This window comes from Sipha flava, unplaced genomic scaffold (assembly GCF_003268045.1).
Source record: "Sipha flava isolate LNK unplaced genomic scaffold, YSA_version1 82_pilon_pilon, whole genome shotgun sequence".
NCBI lineage: Eukaryota > Metazoa > Arthropoda > Insecta > Hemiptera > Aphididae > Sipha > Sipha flava.
Genome location: NW_020273624.1, coordinates 59,069 through 80,736, shown reverse-complemented (window position 1 = coordinate 80,736; position 21,668 = coordinate 59,069). Strand labels below are relative to the sequence as shown.

The following is a 21,668-nucleotide window of genomic DNA, read 5'->3' as shown; positions in this document are numbered from 1 at the left end:
GATGGAAACGGATTTTTTAAATGTATGAGTTCACTGAAGGCGAAGTTTCACGATCTGATAATGTTATTTATGTCGTTTTAACAATGGCCTGTGTAGGTGCCAAAAACGATATTATTAAAGTTCGTTAGTGTAGCAGAAACTCTATTATATGAGTTACCTAGATGTGATGAAATTAAATATTCTAAAAAGGTGACAATACTCAATCAACTTAATATTTATCTGAACTAGTTTTTTACAACAAATCAAATATAAATATTCAAATGATTCTGACGAACACTGAGTAAAGTAGCTTAGGCTACTTGCCAATATTCAGACCTTTAATTTAAACGATTTCTTATTCATCTCATTCGTTTGAATGAACCCGAAATTAATTTAAAAACAATATTATATGTCGTTCACGGTAATAGCTTTACATAGTTGAGTAGTAGTTATTAAAAATACTGATATTAATCATGACTAAGTACTTATAATTGTGTAATTTATATGTAAATTATATATAAATATATAATTTCCAATAGAATAGTATATTTTTTTTAATTTTTAGCTAAGTGAAAAATATATTAATTTTACAATAATATGCTGTTAATAAAAATGTCAGACTATAAAAAAAATTAAAACACTGATTTTATGTTTGATTGATTATAAGATAATTAATATATAAATATAAATTATTTACAAACATCTATAATACAATAAAAAAAATTTTAAATTATCATATTTGTAAACATTTTATTAATAATTAACGTTATATTTATTTAATAATACAATTTTTTAAAAACTTTTTTATAGAAAAAAGTACAATTTGATTTATTGTTCTTTATTTACTACATAAATATACTATATAATTTTATATTTAAAAATAAAATGTATTAACACCTTTTACTTGTCTAAAAATAATCTCAAATTAAATTATTTTTATAAAGTTTTATCGTTATTTTAATCTAAAATTTACCTCTGATACTTCATTTATATTTTTTTTTTAATAAAATTAAAAGTTCGATGAAAAAAATATACACTATATATATTTTAAATTATATGAAATGTTAAAATGAATACTTTAAGGATAGTAAGGGTACAAAAGCTACACTTCAATTCTTTGAATGAGCTTTCTTTTCTAAAAATTATTCTAGCAGAATTCGCAGGAAATAATAATAATATACCATTATAAATGGAAATAAACATAAAGCGTAGATACTACATTTATTTCACGTGATTATTTTTATTTTTAATTGCATATTTTGTTTTAATATAATTAAAAATTGTCTTTACATCTTCAGATTCAAAAAACCAACGCAATTATTACATTTTTTAACGACTTTTATTACTGTGTAATACATCAAGTGTATATAAGACTTAAATATAATTATACACCCACATATACGTATCATTCATCGTGATTAACAATTTTTACTTATGCTTTTTGTAACATTTGGTAGTCATATATTTATTTAATTATTATAAGTAGCTATGTTGTTTAGTTATTTCTAATAATTAATATTATAGTTTAAAATATAAATTGGAAGATAATAGGTTGTATTTAATACGTTAAGTACTTACCCAAAGCAAATTGACAGTAATGAAGATTTGTTGAGTCCATCGAGTCGATCTCGAACATTTTTTCATTTTTGAGATATAACTCTTCAAGACGACTGCATTCAAACTGCAAAAAAAACAGTCAAATGAATTTAAAAGTAAAATTTCAACGAACGATCTTTAAAAATAATAACATAATCGGTTGTTAGGTCCTTCCGTAATGAATATTGGAAGAAGTGAAAATCTTAACCTTCGATCGTGACAGATACGAACAAAGAATTAAAACAAATTTTAGTTTATTACGTTATAATTAAATGTAATACAAAATCATTTAGAACATCATATTTGGATCAGGAACACCAGTTTTAGATGTACGTAATACTTTTAAAAGTATTAGAAGTGGAATAAACCAGTCGTTAATTGACCCCCGAGGTGCAGTAGTGAGCTCGAAAACGATTTCATTAGTTTTTAACGGAAGAAAAAATAGGAATCGGTTCTCCGACAAGGCCAAACCCTCAGGAAGAACGAGGTGGAAGGAAATCACAAATAAACGATGATCCGAAACAAAAAACAAAAGAATTGTTTTGCATAAAAATAATTAAAAGACTGTGGAAACAAAATGGCAATATTAACGATATAATAAGTGCGCGGAGACCAGAGAGCTCTGCGGGCACAATGTGAATGCGATCGGAATTCGCGCTCTTCAATTGTGCACCGAACCGTCGACGACGACCACATCGAAAAGGTCATGTGCCACGTTTGTTTATGGTAGTACCTACTCGTTCTCGAAACTTTGTCCACTGTCTTCCCTCTCGTCTGGTGCAGGCACAACGGATATGTGTACAGGGGAAAGAGAGAATACTTTATAGTATACGTAGTAGAGTCGTACGGATGTTTTATATTGAATTTATATTTATTTCGTATATCGCGTCTCTCCTCCTCCTTGTGGCATTCCTATCCGCCCTAACTACCATTCGTCTCCGTCACCATCCCCACCCCCCTCTACCACGGGTACCTCCGAAATCCAGACCTCCAAAACACATCCAGACAATCGTCGATTAGACATACATAATAATAATAATTATTATTATTATTATAATTATTATTATTATTACACGACATGGTGTTGTCCGCAAGTTATGCTCGTGACCTTCACAAACGGCGGCAGTGGTCCACGGAGTGATCGCGACGCGCTAACTTCTGTGCAACAATACACATATTATAATAGTATTTATATTTTTCTAATCGTCTGGGAACAATAGTCGAAAAACGTTTAAATATGTCGTGGATATACTGAATATCGTACAACATTGATGAATAGTTACGAATCGTTGCAAGACGCACAATATTATATCCTGACCGTATACCCAAATGATGTGTAGACAACACTCCGGGTTGGTAATCGTGTCGTACAACCGAACATGTAAAACGTAAGTGTAACGATGACGCGTTTCGCGAGGCTATGGGAGAAATTCTAAAATCAACTCATACCTTTCAAAACCCTTCATGGAAAAAACCTGTGCAATAGACCACCGATGAATGAGCTCTGAACCATATAGGAATAGAACTACTTAATACTACAACCCCATTATACGTTTTGGAAATATTTTTTCATACTTAATGAGATTAGAATGGTTGACAATGAATTCGGTTAGAGACACCAACAAAATATATTATCAGTGATAGTAATTATAAAAAAAATTTAATTTTTTCATTTTGAGAATCATTAATATGGAGCATTTTTATTTATTGAAACGCTCTTAAACTCGAGAGGCTAGAGTTCACATAGATACGTCTAAACTCATACCCATCAAGAACGACTACCTCTAAATATGCCTAGGTGCCGAATTCTAAAAAGTGTACAAAATTGAAACCGTGTTCTATAAATGTTATAACTAATAAGATGTTGTTTTCGATTTGTTCGGTGTTGTAAAAGTACTTAGTCGTATTACATGTAATCGTCCTGAGTGTATTGACATTATACGACTGTCGCAATGGCATTTGTACATACATTTATATATTTTTTTTCCACGACCATTAGGTATCCGTTTTATTCGATCGTCCTGCCTGTACTGCAACACGACTTGACTCTGAACAGTAATAATACGACGTATACGCTAATACACGAATCCTTGAATGTATAACATTTATTTCGAATTCAACGTTTTGGCGACAGCAACGATTAACACATTTAGATTCATTGTGTGCGAATAAGATGTTTTAATACATAATTTAAATGAAATATAATATTATACAGTATTATTTCGAACAGTACATTGTACAAAACATGAAACAAAAACCACCGTTGCAAATAAAACAAAATACACCAAACCACGTAATATAATATACACCTGTTCTATTATATATGAATAGTTTCTTCGTGAATAACACTTATTAAAAAATATTTCTCCGCATATATTTTATCAAACTATAACAAGTTTACTACCATATTCTACCAAAATATTTTTAAATTAATAAAATGAAAAATAGAAATTTCCATACACGAAAATGACTTTATCATTATTTTTATAATGAGTAATTGTGAATTTAAAACTCAAATGGATTGTGATATTTTAAATAATCTTAAGTCGCTGACATACATTTTGGTTTTGAATATTGTAAGTAAAATTATTCTCAACGAATAAAACTATCATTTTGCCAAACTATTAATTCCAATAATTTGAAGATATATCATTATTTTGATAGTTCAGAAACTTCGAAGAGGAACAAAATATTTCTTGGAAATATTTTTATAAAATAAAAATAATATATATTCGTTTCTTGGTTAATATCTTGACATTTCTAATTTGTTTTAAATTTGCTTTTATCTCTTTAAGCTTCTTATTATCGAAATTAAAATATTAATAACATTTTACAAAAAAATATAGCAATTTAAAATTACTCAAATAAAATTGCATTATATTTTAATAACTTTTGACTAAAAGTACACTTTAAGTAAAAATAATATAAACGTCATGAAATTTCCGACTTTTTCATTATTGTATTTAACATAAATTATATTATTTGGACTATAAAACGAAATAAGTATAATATCTTGATATTTTAGTTTATATTAGGTTAATCAGTAAATATTTAGCATACATTAAATCCCATATTATTTATTATATTCCAAATCATTCCAAACATCACAGAATATTAGTACTCAGTACGTCATTTACATTTTGTACACCATAATCCAACTTCAATCTTCATATTTAAACCGCTACAAACAATTGTATTTCATACTTATTTTTTTTCTAAACGTTGTATTGTTGGTTATACATACATTTTTATAGTATTTTTACATAAGTTCTTCAAAAATATCATATGCTCTTTGATAATTTACATTTACATATTATGCGAGTTCAAAAATCCATTAATAAAAAATTTCAATTTTAAAGGTTATTTGAATTTTAATACAATATCTTGTTATTGCATTTTTACGTATTCATAGCATCCCAAATTTCATCATGTATGTAAGTTATCTTTAGTCATCAGTTCATCACTCATATTTTATAGTACATGAAATTCGTTCATTTTAGCTGAGTTTACTTAAAATAATCGTTTATACTGACTCGAATAATTCACTAAAATATTTGTAATGCAATAATGTTTTAAGTATCGGATAGGGATTAAAAAAAAAATAACTTACTAAACTTCTAAGAACTATATGGTGATCAGATTAAAAGACCGGTTGGTCGATTACTGACTAGTGCGATCGTTTGTCAAGGTTAGTTACTGACATTCAATATTTGATGTATTTTCTTTAATTTTTTTCTTTGTTCTATCACATATTTATACGAGATATATATGATCTGTATAAGTCATAAGAAAAAAAGTTTGTTGTTAAAGATTAAAGGGAATTTGTATTATAAATATAAATTAATAATCAAAATACTATACTTTAAAACTTAAAATTCACTGGAATAAAAATAATCAAATATTTTATAGATGACATACGTCACATATTTAGGTGATAATCGTTATAAATTATATTGATAAAATTAATAATAAGCTTATAAAATATAAAAATATAAAAGCAGTATCTTGACATAAATCGAACACATTGCATCGAATTTAAATTTAAAAATCTTAGTAAATAAAACTGTATCTTGGTTAGACTAAACACACCACATGATCGAATATTACCCAAATGACGTTGACAACAAAAACACCTTCATACTTCTCATATACAATCTGCCTAATTGTAGACAACATTATTTGCATTGTAAACGAAAATATACCTTGGAAGTACAGTTCGATAAAACACCGATTTAAGTATATCATATATACATTCTATATACGCCCCATATTAAATCGATGTCTACATTTTATAATACATCTTTCTTTTTCTTTTTTTGTCTGCAGATTAAACCATTACTCTTCAAAAAACTAACTATTCGTAAAATTTTATTCGATCCAAACTAAACGGCGTAAGTTGATTAAATTTGGAACTGCACTAAAAAAAAAAAATTTTTTATAAATATGAAATAATACAAAGTAAAACATTCCGAATAGTTATAATAAACATATAGTTTCAATAATGTAGAATTAAACATAACAGACACCGGCTTATGATCATAAACAAAACCAAAACCGCAATGTACTATAAATCTCAGCCCAAAAAGGTCATAATGATTCACAGTTAACATTGAAAATATAAAAATATCTCGGAAAAAATGAGCGTTGCCCCCAAAAGTACTTTTTTTATACCAAATCCCACAAAACTACCCAGAGCAAAATGCACCAGTTGACCTCTCATATTATATGTACGATTACAATACTAATCTTTAAAATAGGAGAAGTAAAACACCTATTGCAAGGACAGAGTATTACCAGAATACGTAATTTTAGACGCCCATGAGTTATTTGCCGATATAAAATTAACGAGAGATGACAATTCTAATATAAGGCTTTATCACAACACGCGTGTTATTATCATTTATTATATCTTTATTAGGATTTTTATGGTTGTAAGAAACGACTATGTGGTACGATGAATACTTTGTTAAGTACATTTTAGTATACGAAAAACTCTGACGTCGTTAAAATGATGGAAAACATAACGAGCATTTTTAGTGAAAAAGGAAAAATATTATTAGTTTTAAATAATTACACTTTTTATAAAGATCACATTACACAAGCAGGTATTAAATGATGATATACATTAAAGTCGTGTACTTCATAGCTGTTTATAAGGTGCTTTTAAAATCGGTAATCGAACATAAATATTCATCGCGTAAAAATTTAACGAAAGTAACTATTTCTAATACTTTAAAACGAAAAGCCGTGAATGATATTTCTAAACGCCCATTAAAATTAATACGCGAAGAGATTCAATCAAAAGTCTCAGATATAACATTGCACAATGTAAACTCCATTCGTAAAAGTATTTATCGTGCAAGAAGTAAAACTCTTCCACCACTACCAACATCTATTTCTGAAGTTCACTCGGCATTAAGTTTTGGTTGAAGACAACTGGTACATTTTCTAAATGCCGAAAATAACTGCTAAGGGCAATTGGTCAACACCCGAAAAAATACTTGAAATTAATGATCACAAGATAAATCTCTTCGCTTATCTTTTTTAAAATAATGTCATTCAAAAATGCATTCCATCAGTTATAATAATACATGTTTTATTGGTTATTATCATTAAATTGTAGTTATTAAAATAACATTTCATGATCAAAAGATATACGTTATTATTTCTAACTATCAATTGAATTGCTTTATTATTTAATTTAAAATCACGATCTGGTTAATATTTCGAGCATAGACAATTAAAAAGTTTCTGAATAAAAAATAAAAAACTTATTTAATACTTACAACTGTAAAAAGTTTTTAAACAAATATACAACTTGAATATAAAATTGAAATTTCTAATTAGTAATTTAATTCGTGTATTTTTTTGTTTACTTCGCAGCATCTAAAATACGAAGACATGGTACGGGAGAAAACGAAATTCGAATTGCCATTTTGAATAAACAAAAGATGATGTTAAAACAATAAAAAAAAATAAGAGAAATAAATTGCAATTGAATGAAAATATTTAAAATGTAATTTATTTTAAGTTAAAATGTTGCATAATAGTGATTAATGAGTATCTTTCGGTTGAAAATGTCCGACTGTTTCTTTTGAAACCCGACAAATAAAACAAGCATTATAAATTTATTAATATCTTCGATACACGTAATACATGTATGTGCATATGTGTAAAATAGACTGTGGTTTCAATATGAATAACGCAAAAATGATGTGTTACAAATATTATTCAATTTGAAAAACATTACTGTGTAAAAAAGTTTTCATAGCATCGGATTCAATCACCATTAAACAAAATTTAAAGAAGATAATTTCTTATAATTATATAGTATTATGTAATATGTGACTTTTCAATGTTGATGATTGATACTTGTAAAATCAATAAACAGTTACGGTTTCATATCCGTAATGTACATCCGACGGGACGACGAAATGGAATAAAATGTTCATGTGATAAATGGTACTTCAAACGTAAAATATCATGCGCACATTACTGCAAACGCGTGTAGTACTATCTCATTTTTTTTGACGTTTTCGTTTACTATGTAATATGCATTAAATTTGCTGAACTTGTTTTACCACGGCTCCACAAGCAATAATATATTGTAACTAAATTAATGACACGCTAATATTTTTTTTTTCGGTGGATAAGCCTAGTTCGTATACCTACGTATATTATTTGGTGGAGTTGTATTATATTCTCGCCAGACGTTCACTCATACTAATAACATATTATATTATTATGCGCGTGCATATCTTACATATTTTATTCTCCGGTAAGAACAAGTGTATAACACAGACGTTCTTAACCAATAGATAAAAGTGTATGTGTGTTTTTTTTCTTTCTTTCTTGTCTTTTCTTTTTTTTCTTTTTCACTACACAATAGCGAGACTAGTATTTTCAATTAGGGTAACCCAAGAAGGTTTTTCAAAAGTCAGTAAACAACATGGTCGCCCGTTATAATATATACGTTATGTTTTTCACAATATTCGTTTTTATCTCTTTGTCCGCACAAAATATATGCATACAAAATATCCTTCTTTGCGAGCGTGTATTAGTGATTTCGCGTCTACTTTGAAATCCGGCAAGAGGTCAGTAACCATTTTCAATCAGCGGATTAGTCACCCAGTGGGTTCGACGAACAACGCAAACTTGACCTATCCGACGGATACCTAGCAAATGTTGTAACGGTTTAGCACTTAAGTGTTGAGGCGCGGACAGTGATAAGCGCGTGGTACATTGTAATGAGTCAACTTGTCGGACCGTTCGATAGTGATGACAGGGCACCGCGAGAGCTGATTGAAACGATCATCAATCCGAATCACCGGATTCATAACGCATGATTGTTAATCCTTTGCCGTACACTTATAGCAGCCACATACATTATTCACGTTTATCGTGCGCGCGTGTACACTCGCGATTTTTTTTTCAACCGAACAGGTTGTTCCGCGGTAACGCTTTGCATAATATTTTCCGCACAATGCGATTTTATTTCTTCTCTTCCTTCTCGTGTTTCGTAGATGTCAGTGAACAACATAATCCGTTAAAACTCCGTGTACGCGTATCATCTCCGCGTTGAACGACACTCGCTCTCCAAAGGTTTTAACGTTTGAAAACCCAGGCGGCCGTTTTAAAGACGACGGTAAAAAATAAAACGTGCAGTCGAGACTTCATACACGTCATCGTTACCGTGTGTACTTAATGCACGAATATGTATCGTATACGACGTGAACGCCACAAATGAAACGTAAATATGCATATTATTTTGTAAACATTCATAATCATAAACACAGGTTATAGCTACCCAACGATAATTTATTTCAATTCAAAAAATACAACGGCTTTAACTGTAAATTCATTTTTTGTAGTTTAAAATTTTTACCATGACTCGTTCTGTAAAAATTGTAATCCATTCAAATTGCTTTTAAGCTATTCGAGTTGCGCTAGAAAAAACAGAATATAAACAACAGAAGATAAAATAAATAATATGGATTGAATAAATAGAGCACTCTGGAAGGACGCACGCTACAGTGTTGGTAGGAAATTATTAATTACCTCAATTATATTTAAAATATAATTCTACTGTATACTTATATTTGAATTGATATTAGCTTTTAAAATAGCCATGTACCAATTCTATAAAAATGTTTAATGTATTTATGTATACGAATAAAAATGCATAAATCTAATTAAAAACAAGTCATTGATTCAATTATAGAATTAAATAAATACAATACAAATTATTGAAATGGAATTATTTTTAAAATCGCATTATACATGAAGACACTATGTATTGTTCTAAAAGTTAAACTTTATTTGTAAAATATTTTTCACTGGTTTACTTAAAAACAAAAGTAAACATAATATTAATGCAAATTGAGATATTTCCTAAAACAAAGTATATCGAAAGAAGTAAAATACATTTTATATTTACCGACTAAAAAATGAACTCTAGTATTATGTGTTTAAATTGTTTTAATTTTTTAAATTAATTCTCATAAAATATTATATTGAACTTTATTGAGACCATCATTTTATTAATCCTTATGAATAGCTTAAGCATGATAAATGTGTATTTTATAGATAAATTTTACATTCATACTATATTTGGTGTAACTTACCAATTTAAAAAGTTAAATATTAAATAAACAAATGTTTTATTTTTGAAAATAACGTATTACAAGAAAACAATAGATTTAATTAAGTTGTCTTCTTATAATAAAATTTGTTTTATGTATACATTTTGAGTAAAACTAAAATTATTATTAAACAGAAATTAATTTAAGACTTCAATTAAGTCCCTTGAACTTGGCATAATGGCATTATTATTATAACTATATTATTTAAAAATAATATTTCGCTTTAAACTCCAACAAAATAAAACATTTTAAATTTCCTGAAAGCCTTCGTTAATTAATCATTTAATGTTGTAGTATAATCTGATTAAAAATATAATATCATAATTTAATTTCATAAAATCGAAGAACACATGTGATATTATAAAAATAATTAACATAAATTTCGGTTCACTTATGGATGAAATATTCTGAAATTTTAAACAATATACCGAACAAGTGTAGGTACCTCGTAGCTGTTAAAAGTAATTACACGTCTTACATATTACATTACGTAATATTTTTAAACAATTGTATAACAATATTTGTAAACAGTTTGGGTTTTAGTTGTTTTGAACCTATCCATTCGCAAATGGATTACATGTGATATACAATTTTGAAGTATACAAAAGTCAGTGCGGACATGAAGTTTTTTACGCACAATTCGTACTTTTATCCTGTTGTATAAATTTGGTTAGGAATCGTTACATTTACACGTGTGTGCTTATGGTGATTATGAATAATGTTACAAATTATAAATATATTTTAAATCCCATCGAAAAAAACTTAAAATCATAAACGGACCCGTGTCCGGTCTACGCGCGGGAAACGAAAACCCGTGGTTCGGAACACCCGAAGGAACCAAGCTGAATTATGTGTGGCCACCTGGAAAATGGTTCATTGGTTCCATAACCGGTAACCGAGTTGCCGCTCCCCACGCGTGACAAATCAGTTTGATTAATAGATGCACACTTTGACCTCAGTTCGGTTGAGATGACAGAATTATATCACGTTCCTCGTAAACCACAAAATAATCACCTATCAATTTACTATACGAAAGTCACAACGGAAACCGTTAAAACGATTTGTTCTATCAATACGATCATGTTTTCAAGGTCAAGATCAACGTCTGTTGTGTGTTTTTTTTCCTTTTCGTGTGCCTTAAACATAGCGTAATACCCTCGCCGGTTGCATACTTTAAGTGCCAGCCAAAAGGATTGATCTAAACATGCTCTATTACAAATTGCCAATCGCCAATCGAATAAATAAAATATTGGTACGCGACACAGTATTACTATTTTTGTTCGTTGTGTTATAATACATTTATTCATACAGTCCTAAAAGTTAAAAGTACTCACATTATACGATTTTAAGAGCACAAACAAACGTATAGCGTAGTAGTTCATTAGGGAGTAATGAAAGTATTTTACTTGGGTTCGCCGTAATGACGTTTCTATATTATTTTCACAATAATATAATGTAACAGTTTAATTAAATACGACCTTAAGCGCGTAAACGTAAACATAATATTATATTTCCGAACAAAAACCCATCTTCGTTAATTTAGGTCGTTTAGGATACACTCTGTGTTAGGACATTGTGCAGATTCTACACTTTGTGTATATAAAACCCAATCGTCGTTTAACCAACACATTCTAATCCAAAAAGCTCAGAAACAATTTATAAGGATTATTATTAACTCACAAAACATTTTGAGTCGCATATAGTATCACACTAGAACAAACAATGTACAATAGGTGTTTTAAGATTATCAAAAAGGCTGCATTTTATAATATAAAACAATTTATCTGTATTTATTGTTATTATTATTAGTATAAGTATTATTATTATAATTAGGAAATTAATTTTTTTTCTCTCGACGGACAACTTTACTATTATTATTATCAATATACACACACCATTTACAATTATTACGTAATTCAGTTGGCATATTACCACTAAGAGCGATGAAATTATTGTGAACGATTCGGCGAAATAAATTCCGTTTAAAAGATAACATTGAATATAATATATCAGTTCGTGTACAGTATTTAATGTCCACGCGAAGACGTGTGTTCATTAAATATTAACAAACATTTACGGTGAATAGTATGGTAAAAATTAAATTAAAATTTGACAACGTATCGCAAATCAGTTGTATATAAAACTAAGTCTGGCAGTAAATACCTGCACTGGTTACATGCATATTTTTTTATGTATAAAAATTAGCTTATGTTGAACTTTACCACAGAAATTTATTATTTTTATCCGTATCATGAAAAAATATCATGTCATATTACGAGTTGCGTAATAAACGATTGATTGCCGGTATTTTATTATATTTTTTTTTTTTCAAGTTTGTATTATTAATGAAATGGTACATGAATTTATTATCATAAAACTGTTATGAGTTGATTTAATGTGAAAATATGAAGGCAATTACAATTTGCTTGGATCTGAACTCAAAATACCAATACAGTTGACCTTCGTATATTTAATTTAAAACATTTAAACTAGAAGCCTTCGTAGAAGATACGTGTACAAAAAGCTTTATGATCTAATAAAAACAATGTGTTTTTTTTAATTATAATCCGTGTATCTCGCTAAAAAAAAACTCTTTTGAATAATTTGAATACCACTAAATATTCTTTTACATTGAAATAATATTATTAGCATAAAATATTTTTAAATGTACCTATTGTTAATAATTTTAGAAACCTAAAGTAACTAACAGAAAAAAGTACATTGATGATTATAATATTTTACCAATAATTCATAGTTGACGGAAATATATAAATATATATTTATTTATTCCCTGATAAATTTAATAAAACACAGGCGTAAACAAAAAATAAAATTGTATTTACTGATTTTAATATACTATAAGCAAAATAACAGTCTACTTTAATATAAAAACTAAGTGATAAAACTAATTATTTTTTTCCGTGGTATTTCAATAATTAAAAATTCCATTAAATTCTTAAAGTTTAATTAAATTTTGTGAACTAACGTAAAAATATTTATATTTACTTCGTGCTATAAGTATGTATTAAATAAATAGCTTAACATTAGTTATTTTTATTTTTTACCGACAACACTTCGATTTTTAATATTAAATTTACTGTAAGATAATAATACGTTAATCCACAAAATTTTATTTTTCTCGATAATTTAAAAATAGTATAACAAAAATGATTTCAGATGTTGGTCAAAATCAACTTATGGATGACGTGTCATAATGAAATATTAATATTATTTGATGGCATAGAAAGTTATTGGACACAGTGAATATCAATTGTCATCTATCTCGACGTTCAAACATTGAAATTAAAACCAAATCATAAGAACTGTTTAACATTCTAGTTCACACCCCGACCTTGACCACACGGAAAAAAAAAATCATAAAATATATTATTTATAACGCAAAATGCTCTCGACTTCGAATTCGTGAAATGCACTTATTATATATATATTATCCACACACCACATACATAATATTATACGCACACTGCGAGTTTACATTCTTGTAATAATATATTATCGTATGCCTACAATGCACCACGGCCACGTCATCCCTTCGATATTTATACGAAATTTCCAGTAACAACCGTAAACAATACGACATTGTATTGTTATAATATACCGACCGATTGGTTTTATTGAACTGAAACGGCACAATATAATACTTTTCGATAAAATAATATAAATAACGTTGAGCGGTATTATTAAAAGGATATTGATGAAGTTGCAGTGCCTATTGAATTACAATATTATTGTGAAATCACCCGACGACTTTTGAGATATTTTTTCATCGAACCCTGTGTTTGTTTTCGAATATTTGTCATTGCTCGATGCTTATGATTTTCATTATTATGCATCGTAAACGCCCTTAATGATGTCATTGCTTGCGATTTGAATTTCGTCTCACGCGCTCCATAGACGTGTCAGTAGCACTCACGATTACCAAACCAGCAGTTAATGAACCGGCAACCACAATAAAACGAAAAATACCGCTCGAGGTCGTGCGCCACACATCAGTTTATGTGACAGGAATATCGGACCTTCTATACACAATCCACTAGCGTATTATAGCCATATTCTTTTTTCACTTTAGGTCATAATTCCGTGCCTGTACTCTTCGATTCTACGGAAAACGATTCATTACAGTTGAGTAATATTGTTTTTTATTGATACACAATTAGAAGATGACATGTATTGATCATTATACACGAAACTCTAGGTACGGAAATGCGCTACCCCACATCGTATCCAATTTGAACTTGAAAACATCTCACATCAGCCATCACATTAAATGTGTTGAGGAATTGTGAACGGATTAAATCTTACTAATCAAAATATATTTTTGTGTCAGTGGTTTAATGATTTCGATACATTTCAAAGAATATTTAAAAAAAAATCGTTATTATTCTACAATTTTTTTTTTTTTTTTTGCGTACGATTAGAAATTCATTTCAGAGTAATTTCGTTAACTAATTCTTTATATATAAACGACTTAAAAAATATGATCCTTACAAAGAGAACATATTTTTATTGTTCAAGAAATTATTTGAAATAAAATTAAATATATATGTGCATGTATATAGTACATTTAATATAGTAGTATATATATAATATATATAGTATAATATAATATATACTATAATAAATATATAATAAATATAAATAAATATATATATATATATATACTATAATACAATGTTTTTGTTTTAAAAAAAAACATGATTTTGAACTTATTAACTTTCATAACACAAACTTTTTACCTTACTGTACGTTCAAATATCATTAATTAAACGTATTTTGAAAAATAAAGCACCTGATGATATTATAATTATGATTTATAATAAATATAACTAGATAATATAATTTGATTTAGTAAAATTGTTAGCACTCAAAGAACATTTATGGAAGAAATAAATTTAGTTAAGAATAATATTTAAAAACTATAATTTAATTTTTATAAATATTAAAATTGATTGAAGCATGAAAATAATTTTAAAAATAAATATCAATCCTATATTACTGTTATAGAAAGATAAACTTACCTTTTGTGTGAGTGATGATCAGAATAGTGTTATAAAAAAAATCATTAAAAAATCAATAGTTTGAATATAAGTTTTGGCAGTTTAAAGGTATATCCTACAGTGCGTAATGGATACTGAAGGTGACAATAACATCATAAACTTAACGTGCGCACTATACTGATCCAACACGTTGAAGTCTCCGACGTATTTATATTGTAGTTCACTAGTCACAGTCATCTCTTCTTCTAGAATGTGGTAGTAGCCGGTAATTGATATCCCCATCCATCTCTAAAATTTCTAACGCATTCTTTTTTTTTTTCAAAATTGAATAAATATTATAAGTTCATGATTTTTAGTGAAATAAATTAAAAACTAGAAAATTTAAATATTTTACCCTCACAGTTTTATTTAACAAAATATTTGTAAATTAAGTAAGAAGGTAGTAGTAGTAGTAAGTATCTTTCTACGATTCTTCTAATATTCTTTATATTTTAACAAAAACCCACCTATTTAAATATATTTTTACATAAATAATGGTGTATTTATTATAAGATATTCCCAATTAAAAATATTTCCGAATTAAATCCATTGTATTCAACATAAGTCCTGGTGGTAGAATTTTATTTATTAATAGCACTATACAAAAAATGTTTAAAAACATTATTAGTTCAATAATTGTATGAATTTGATTTGGTATTATTTTTGTTTTCTATACAATAAGTTGTTTAACAATATTTTCGAATTAAAAATTTATATAAAATATCCAAAATAAATAAAAATAAGATCAACATAATACTTCTCAACTAACTTAATGAAACAAGTTTTAATTAAATAAATCACTTGGTACTATTTCTTAAAACCATTTCATAAATTCGAAAATTATATAATATATGTTTGATACATCATTTGAAATTAGATTATATGAAACTTTCTTTTCATGGATAAATATTTTTTTTTTAATAAATATTCATCAAACGATATCTTAAATTTTAAATCCCACAAGTTTTCTTAATGTATATAATTAAATAATAAATTAAAATGTAATCGATATAGATCATTTAAATTTTGAATTATCTTATATATTATTTTACCAAAAACTAAGCCTCATATTTATGTGATGAAAACTTCTTCACATGAGTCACGCTCGGCTTATTCACCGTCTACTAGATCAATATCAACATTGATATAGTACATATAACTAAAAGATGATTTTTAAGATGGACCATACATAAAGACCATTGACCTCATCAAATACCTATTTACAAATAAGGATAATCTTTATACCTAAAGGCTAAAACCATCTATACGAAATTATGTAAACAATAATAGTCTTTCAAGTCATCGGCACACAACAAACACGGTCACGTTAGAAGATGAATAAAAATATTAATAAAAAAAATTAAAATAAGGACAAAAGAGATTTATGGCAATTTTATCACTACTATTATAATGTATTTATTTATGGTTAAGTTAAATTATATCTGTATAATATAAGATAAATAATGTGTTCATAATATTTATAAACATGTAATTATTCAAATATATGATTTTATATAAATAATTACCCCACGTGTAAATTATTTAAAGAAATACATAATGGGAATATTACCTATCATGTCTTTATTCTAATACTATTCAAAATTATGTTATTTAAATATACTCGAACTTATTTCTAATGAAATTTATTAGTAATTATTTTAGGTTTTAGAATATTTTATTAAATATTCTGTTTTTGTACGAGTTCATATTATTTAATTATTTTAGCTATAGAAAATGTTTATAAAGAATAAATTATATTGTAATTTCCAAATTAAATAAAAAAAATATTATACAATATATTAATATATAAATTATATATTATTAATCTATTTAGATAAAATCGTTCATATCCATTAAATAAAAGCAAAAGTTAAGTATTAAAAGTTGTTCTTGTAAAAATTTAATTTTTACGATTGTATTCAAATTCTGTATTTATTATGAAATAGTGGATGTTTATTTAAATATGTATACTCTAATATAATAAATAGAAACTTTTCAAATACTTTCATTGAATACTTTTTAATTAAGTTGTTCCAAAAGATATTCTACATGTAAATTAAATGTATTCATAAAAATATTTTTTTAATTTCCAATTAAACCAAAGTTAAAAATGTATTCTTTGCAAGTCTATTTATCTTAATATAACAAGAGTTATGTAGAGTATTTTATTGTATACTACGTCTTAACTGGAATTAATTACCACTAGTCAATAATTCATTTAAACTATACATGCGGGCGTCTAGAAACTTTGGAAACCCTACATTTATTGAGGGGATCTCATGTGATAGCATAAAATGATTAAAGATTAATTTAATTTAATTAAAATTTAATTTAATATGTAGTTTTATCGGTCACTGTATCTTTAAACGTTTCATGTTACCTGATTCCTTACTTTAAATATTGGATTCCCAAAGTTTCTATAAAAAGTCTGTAGTTAATACTTCATGTGTTTTATTAAGAAAATATAAACTAAAATATATTCTAACCTCAAAGAAGTATTGAATAATCTAAAATTATATATTATTTATTTGAACAGATTATATGGTTATAAATAGTATTACTTATTTAAATAAAACTAATTTTATAATATATGAAATGATAGTCATAATTCATATTATACATCAATAAATAATTTAATTTATATTTTTTTAATAAAAAATATTCCAATACAATAAATTGTTTATGTTATTTATGTTGATGAATTATTAAGAACATATATTTTTAAAATATTTTAAATAAAGAAAAAAACAAAATACATAACTTTAATAGGTAATAATTAACGTATTTAACGTTATTAAATAAAATGTATTCACTTCGCATTTGTTAGTATATTATGTTAAAAATATGATAAATTTTCTTGTAATACCAGTATATTTTGTTTATAGGTACTTACATAAATTGAGACAGTGATGCTAATGGATTTATTAATGGGAAATTACGACAAGTATTACATACATATATTGCCAATTTATAATTCATGCACATCTTAAATTAAAATACAAGTATTAGCATGAAAAGCTTTTAAAAATGCATACTTTATGCTTTATAATTATAATTACTAATATTGATTACTTGCATGTTAAAATAACGATAAAACAACGTATGAATTCATCAATGGCATCTTATACTGGTCCCATTAGTTCAATTATGTTTACATAAATGTTAAAAAAATGTCATTAAATTATACGGCATAATAATAAATGGTTTTATTAATGCATAGAATATATCATTGTTCCTCGTATTGATTTTTAGTGAATTTTATATCTATAAGCTACAAACAACTAAAAACTGTATTTTTCAAAATGTTTTATAAATTTCTTATGGCTTAAATAATATCTAACGAAATAATTACAATATTTCAAATTGTGAAGGATAAGCAATGCATTTTAAATAACGAAGAATTATTTAAAATATTCATGTTGTTGAAAATATAATTTCAAAAATAAAGTTAACATTTAAATTGATTTAATACAATATTTTTACCATGTTTATTACAGTTTATAACATTAAAAAAATATTTCTTCATTAATTATACATATATATGATACTGAATTTAAACTAAAATGGTCATATGTTAATAATACATTAGTTATACAGTTAAATATGTATAAACCATTGGGTAAGTACGAGTAATAAGCAGATAGATTAGGTGCTCTTTTGAAAATTACGTAATGATTTTTAATGCAATCGTATCACTTATTAGTTATTAGTAGGTATTAATATTGTCTTAATGGAATTTATTCATCAAAATACATTAGAAATTCATCTCAAAGTATTGTAAATCACTGAATTTAATGAAATAATTAAATTTTTTGGTAAACTGTGAAGCATCACATGTTATTTTGTGTTGTTTCGTGTTATTATTTATTTAGATCACTCGAACTATTTGTTCCGAATTTAACAAAACCTTTAACTAACTGTGTTAAGACACTAAAGGTATTAATTTACGTATATTTCACTAGTTTATATCTTTGAGAACTCAAAATGACACTAATTAATCTATAAATCAGAAAAAAGTTCAGAAAAAAAAAATGGCAATCCATTACTTGGTCGGTTATAAACAATAAACTTATATTCTCCCGGTCATAATATTCATGCTTAAGCGTCTAAACGAAGTTTTAACGGCATATATTTTATATTTAATCTTTTGAATGGTAAAATTAATGACCGAAATATTTTCATCTTTAATCCTTTTTTAGTTTTTACTGACTTCAACTATAAATTACTCTTAATTTTCATACTACAAAAATTTCACTGAATATAAACTTACGAGAATCACAGCACTTATCAGAACACTTAATCTTACTATAACTATAATTGCAAAATTAACAATAATTTGTGTGAACAATTACAATTTTTGGTTCCATTATTTTTATGTAAACTAATTTTATCATAATGTATTTTTACTGGAGGTTTTCTAATGCTGTTGAAACTTGTGATAAAATATATTGTGTATTTATAATTTAGTAAATTTTATCCAAAATGTCTCAGCAATCTATTGCATATTTCGTTGTTCTGTTTCACGGATTTTTAAAAGTTTAATTTTAGTGTTAAATTAATAAAAACACTGTCGATCAATTTGTGTATTAATATTACAGTTCGTAGTACATAAATCTATTAAATCATAAAATCAATTAATTTATTATTAATTTTAAAATAAAATAGAAAAAAAAAATAAACGTCGGGCTAATTTTTATTTTTACATTTTTGAGTTCCACTCCAAATTTATTAGTAAAAATCAATGTTGGGAATAGATAATGCAAAATGTATCTAGATAAAGATAAAAGATAATTTCATTTTTATCTAGATAAAAAAAGATATTTTTTATTTTTAAAATTTTAAAATTTTATTTTTTGGTCAATATTTCATATTTGTAATACTATTTATGAAGACTCAATTATAATTATTATTATCAATAGGTACCTAGGTGTTTAATGTTTATTGTAGTAATGTTGTGTATCAATAAGCAGTATTTATACATAATGTACAATAATTAATGCTAGTTAATCATTAAAATGTTACACAAAAAAAAAAAAAAACAATGAAAATTGCTCTGTACGTATCAAGATGAATACAGAATATATAAGAAATTTTTTTAAGTTAACAATATCGATTTCCATATAATCTTAATTTGATGATTTTTTCATTATTCTATAAGTAGTTACGACTTTACAGGTTCCAAGAGTGAAACATTGACTATTCAGCGTATGAGTTACATGTGAATACTAAAATCAAATACCTACTATATTTGAAACTTTCATGGAAAAATAAGAAATTAAGTTTAAAAATACCAAAAATATTTTCCCGTCATGAAAATACCAACAAAATGTTATATTAAGAAATAATAATTACTTATTAATAATACACGAATTATGATTATGAATATAAAATCTATCTATATATTTAAAAGAAAATCGGGTTAGTTACAGAATTTATAATTCAATAACGGCTGGACCGATTTTTATGATCTCTGATTTGTTGGATTCGTTTCCGTACAAGAATAAAAATAACTCTAATCTTGGCAAGAATACAGACGATTATCTAGATAAGTAAAAATTTTATCTTAGATAAGTAATTAGATAACTTAGCGTTATTTATCTAGGTAAGATAAAAGATGACAAAAATTTAACTAAATAAGTCCCAACACTGGTTAGAATCCAAACAAAATACTCGTGGAAAACCAAAACCAACATACCTAATCAATAAACTGACAAATTTAATGCATAAGTAACTGTCTCTGGATTTTCCTTTATTTATAAACAAGTACAATCCAGAATTTCTCGGTAAAATCATATTCCAGTACAGTGATCTGAGTACTTAGTACAGAACTTTCAAGCCAAGACTAGCAGTTGTTGGCAACAATTACGTTTAAGAAACCTTAGATCACTCTATATAACTCTTATCATAAACCAAATGCACATGAGCATTAAAAGACAAATCCGTCGTGATAATAATTAAAAAATCACGAGTCAAGAAATCTCAGAATCAAGTGAAACTTCAACACTATAATATACACTAAGACATATTAATAGGGTTTCTAAAAAGATGAAACAAAATACTGACCAGTTTCAAAATGTTTTATTGCAATTAATTTTCACGCCATTCGTACAACGCAAAGGTCTCCAATCTACGATCCACGGGCTGTTTCCAGCCTTTCAAGCTTTTTAAATCGGCCAGAAAAATATATTGACATTTTATTAATATTATTTCAAATCTGGAAAAAGGTGCACATGAAATTATTTCAATATTTAGCTCTTACTTATGTGAGCAGACATTTTTAAATATGAAATACGTCAAATCTACGTATAGAACTAACTTAAGTGACGAACATTTTCAAGCGACGCTTCTGATTGAAACAACAAAGTTTAATGCAAACTATCAAAATATTTTAAAA

General features: G+C 26.5%; 1 protein-coding gene across 4 annotated transcripts in view; it reads right to left on the bottom strand.

Moving 5' to 3' along the window:
* Nucleotides 1–15,430, bottom strand: part of LOC112693232 — a 29,801-nt gene extending 14,371 nt beyond the window's left edge. Inside the window, exons 1-2 of one of the 4 annotated variants that reach the window (XM_025568211.1) lie at nt 15,257–15,430; nt 1,558–1,660 (exon numbers count right to left, since the gene is read on the bottom strand). In XM_025568211.1, coding sequence (XP_025423996.1) covers nt 1,558–1,623 — 66 coding nt within the window. In that variant the 5' untranslated portion in view covers nt 1,624–1,660; nt 15,257–15,430. Of the gene's footprint in view, nt 1–1,557; nt 1,661–1,727; nt 2,213–2,308; nt 2,409–15,256 lie in introns of those variants that run through there. The other 3 variants (XM_025568215.1, XM_025568214.1, XM_025568213.1) reach the window with 3 other exon arrangements.
* Between the last annotated feature and the right edge of the window lie 6,238 nt (nt 15,431–21,668).